The following is a 4,400-nucleotide window of genomic DNA, read 5'->3' on the forward strand; positions in this document are numbered from 1 at the left end:
AACAGGTAAAGTTATTGTCATGTGATCAGAAGGTCACGGGTTCGAGCCGTGAAAATAGCCTCTTGCAAAAATGCGTAGAGTAAAGTTGCATACAATAAATCCTTGTGGTTCGGCCCTTCCCCGAACCCCGTGCATAACGGGAACTTAGTGGACTGAACTACCCTTTTTTTAAGCATAACAAGGACTTAGACAAATTTGATATTGAGGTAGGGTAATTGAACGGTGAAAATATTTTTTTGATACATGGACGTAATAAATAAAGAAAAAGTATACTTATCTCAAAGTTTAATTAATAAATAATAAATAAAAAAATGTTTTCACAAAATATTAGAGAAAATTTAATTTACATGGGGAGTAAATATTGTTTGACAAATCGCTTTAAAACCTAGGATGATTACAGTTCGCGACGATGGTTGTGTTTAGTGAAATGACTATCGAATTTAAGATTTGATTTCTGAAGTTGCATTGGATAAATAAAACAATTTAAGATTCAAATTTTTTAAAGTTGCATTTGAAAGATAGAAGAGGTTAAGATCTAATTTTTTAAGTTGTATTGAAGAGAGAACTACTTAAGATTCGAATATTTTAAAATTGCATTTAAAAGATAAAAGAATTTAAGATTTGATTTCTGAAGTTGCATCAAATAGATAGAAACACTTGAGACACATTTGGTTCCTTGCAAAATACATGAATGTGCTTTCTTTTTGCAACGAAGTTTGCACCAAGTGCTTGTAAAATAGTATGAATCGTACATCCATCAACATGTAAAATCAAGTGCAAACAACTATATATCAACGAGCCTTTGCTGCTTTCATAATGTAGTGAAGCTTCCTCGGATGACTTTCTAGTTCTTATTTGCAGGGGACATGATTATGATTTATGGCACTTCATCTTTGCCCCCTTTACTTGTTTCTCCTTTGTTTGATTGTTTCAGTTTTTATAACGTGATACCTTGGTGTGAAACTAAATGTATTATGGCACATAGTTCATTATTTCATGTCATCCTCATTCATGAGATTGAAGTTGTCACAACAATATTATTTCTGAAATACATGACCTGCAAAGGAATATTTCTTTCATTTTCCTTATAACGAAATTATACTAATACAATATGCACACAAGGGACTTGTACTTTGACCTTTCTTGCATTATCTGATTCTTTATACTACTATAAGTTGTCAAGAATACGGCCATTAAAGTATAGGAGAAGGGGAACAGCAAGTGTAGCAGGGTTCAATCACGTGGTATCCTTGTACTTTCCCCCCTTTTGTTGTTTGCTTGTGTAATATTACTGCCACGTAGACTGGAAATTAAAGAATCTGCTTTTGCAATACATATATGTGACAGAATGATTACGCACATAATGATGTAATAAAAGCTATCTTTAAGCATAGCAAGGACCTAGATAAATTTCAAATTGAGGTATGACTTATGAGTAATTGAATGATGAAACATATTTTTATCGATGCATGGATGTAATGATAAATAGAAGTATACTCTGTTACTATTTTCAAAATAAATGCATATACTTATTTAAATGTTGAAGACAATAAATAAAAAATCAAACAATATATTCATAAAATATCAGAGAAAGTTTTGTAAAAAATAGTGTTTGACGAGCATTCAAAAAAAGTTAGTGAAGGTTATGGTTGGTGATGGTTGTGATTGATGGAGTAGTTGTCGAACGATGGTTGTACAGTGGTGGCTGATTATGTTATGCATTGGTAGCAAGGAGTGAAGGTAGTTGATAATAGTGGCCGATTATGTTATGTATTGGTAGCAAAAAGTGAGGGAGGTTGATAATAGTAGCCGGTGGTGGATATAACTGGTGGCTTGCACTAGAAGTGATAATTGGTGGTGGAGATGTTTGGGAATAGTCGTTGTGGTAATAGTTGGTGATGAAGGTGATTGATAGTGGTGGACATGTGGTGAAAGATGGTCTTTTGTCGATTTGTTTTTTAGTATATATGTATATACAGTAATAAGTAAATGGTAATATTGAGTAATAAATATAAAAAATAATACTACTTGTCATTATAATAATTTATATATTTGTTCTCTTCTATAAATATTAATATCGCTTACCAAAATTCTACTATTATGTGTTATTACTGATTAGTAATAGTAGTAGATAGAATCCAATAGAGAGATTTATTATCTTAGTGATTTTAAACCTCTATATAAATGAATCAGACCTATTCAGCGAAATAAATAATCGTAAAAGAAAAGATTACATTTAATAAATTAATATCTGAATAATTCATATGCAAATTTCCATCTAAGACAAACTAGCCTTAGTCACAAAATCCAACAACACGTATAAGTCATCTTTCACGGGTCTGAAGCCGAAAGCAAACAATATAACTCACCCCTCCCCACGGTTACAACTTATTATCCCAAATGTCGGGACAAGTGTTTGAGAATTCTTTAGGAATAAAAGTAGGCACGCGTCTATACAATGTGGACAAAAGTCAAATTTGTCATTGCCTATGTTTGTGTTTTTTTTTTTCTTTTTTCTTTTTTGGTAAATTATGTTTGTGGTTCTTTTCTTTTTTCTGGGTTGGTATTTTTTCCCACTATATTTGTGGTTACACGCAGAAAAGAAAGCCAAAGAGCCGTGTGGATTTAATTGTGCCTTTTGTTTGGTAGGATTAGAGAGATATCACCAACCCAACTCACTCACCCCTTGCCATGATTTCTCTTCTCAGCCACCCCACTTCTTCTCTTTTTTCCCACTATAGAGAAACTCGATAAACTACCTGGCTTCTTCTCCATCATTTCATTTCTCTTTTTTCAAGTAAAGAGATTAAAAAATAAACAGAATAACATATACACATACCCCATCTCACCATACATATATATGTAGGGGATGAACATTGTAATTTCACTGCTATTTTGACTGCAAGAGATGGGGTTTCTTGGAGAAGATGCATCAAATCTTAAAGTCGTAGACTGTTTACTGAGGTTGTTTGTGATTCCCTTAAGTGTGGCCTCCATATGGCTGTCTGTCTCCAACCAACAGGATAATAGCAGTTATGGGAGAATTGAATTCAGCAATCTCACGGGACTCAAGTGAGAAAATTGATTTGTATCTTCATGTTTTTTCCCCTTTTTGATGCATGTTGAAGTAACAATATAATTAATTTTGAACAGGTACATGGTTGTCATTAGTGCTGCATCAGGTGGATATGCTCTTCTTACTGCTATATCTTTGTGGGTCAGGAGTTTAGTCACTAAAGCATGCTTCTTCTTTCTTTCTGACCAGGTTTTCACTTCTTCCCTCTTTTTCTACAGTTTGGTTCTTGATTTAAATACTGTACTTTCTTTTTTCCTGAAGATATGGTGTGTCAAAGTTTACTTGGTCAAAATAGATAAAATAAGATGGGGTTGTCATATTTACTCTAATATAATGTTCTCCCATTTGGTTTTGCACAGATTGTAGCATACTTAATGGTTACATCATTGGCTGCAATTGGGGAAATTCTTTACTTAGCCTATAATGGTGACCAGAAGGTGACATGGAGTGAAGCCTGCAGTTCTTATGGAAAATTCTGCAGTAGACTGAAGCTGGTTTTGGTTATCCATGCCATCACACTTTGTTGTTTCCTTGTATTAGCTGTGATTTCAGCTTACAGGGTCTTTAGCAGATTTCAGCCTCCTTATGTTCCTATTAAAGAGAATGAAGAAGAAAAGGAAATGCATAAATGAACTCATTTGCCTGTTTCTACAGTCAACTAGTGTTAATAGTTTTAGTAACAAAAATTTCACATACATGGATCAACCCTTGATCAGTCCATTTCAGATGACATTATCTGATATTGTTGTTACCATTTGTGAGTGGGCAAACGATATAACATAATCCAATATTTGTGTCAACCCTATATTGTTACCATTTGTGAGTGGACAAACATTGTCCTTTGTGTTAATATAGTGTTTGATGAATAAAAGTGTTTTCTTTAGATCTCTGTTTTACATGGTTGCTTGTTAGCATAATCCAATATAACATACCACCTGATAATTTGTGGCACAAAAAAAGGGGAAAAACAAATTGATGAGCAGTCACAAGGAATGAAACTACAAGAGGAGAAAGCCACTTTTCGGCCGATGATTAGACATCTCTGTCTATGATATTACTAATTGTATTTTCAAGACTAATAGATTATACCCAAAACATAACTTTTCGCCTTCTAGTAACACACAAGTAAAAAGGAAAACTAAAGTGAAGCGGAATTATTTGAATATGAAATTCCACTTACTAAAATTAGAGTTTTTACAAATTTAGTCCTTACTCTGAGTTAACATTCCAAATGCGTTTTAAAATGAAGGAGCCAGTTGGAAAAAATCGACCATAAACTGTGGAAAATAATAAATCAAATTCTCATACTTTAAAGTTGCAGAAA

General features: G+C 33.2%; 1 protein-coding gene across 1 annotated transcript; it reads left to right on the top strand.

The window, feature by feature from the left end:
- Positions 1-2,584: 2,584 nt before the first annotated feature.
- On the top strand, positions 2,585-3,959 carry LOC107828005 (CASP-like protein 2D1). Its single transcript, XM_016655255.2, has 3 exons — positions 2,585-3,072; positions 3,154-3,265; positions 3,436-3,959. The coding sequence occupies exons 1-3, from the start codon at positions 2,909-2,911 to the stop codon at positions 3,706-3,708; spliced, it is 549 nt and encodes a 182-aa protein (XP_016510741.1). The 5' UTR covers positions 2,585-2,908; the 3' UTR covers positions 3,709-3,959.
- The last annotated feature ends 441 nt before the right edge of the window (positions 3,960-4,400 follow it).

This window comes from Nicotiana tabacum, chromosome 21, assembly GCF_000715075.1.
Source record: "Nicotiana tabacum cultivar K326 chromosome 21, ASM71507v2, whole genome shotgun sequence".
Classification (NCBI taxonomy): Eukaryota; Viridiplantae; Streptophyta; class Magnoliopsida; order Solanales; family Solanaceae; genus Nicotiana; species Nicotiana tabacum.

Coding starts and splice junctions, on each gene's coding strand:
- LOC107828005 (XM_016655255.2), top strand. CDS start 2,909: ATGGGGTTTCTTGGAGAAGATGCATCAAATCTTAAAGTCGTAGACTGT. Junction 3,073..3,153: donor AGCAATCTCACGGGACTCAA/GTGAGAAAATTG, acceptor AATTTTGAACAG/GTACATGGTTGTCATTAGTG. Junction 3,266..3,435: donor TCTTCTTTCTTTCTGACCAG/GTTTTCACTTCT, acceptor GGTTTTGCACAG/ATTGTAGCATACTTAATGGT.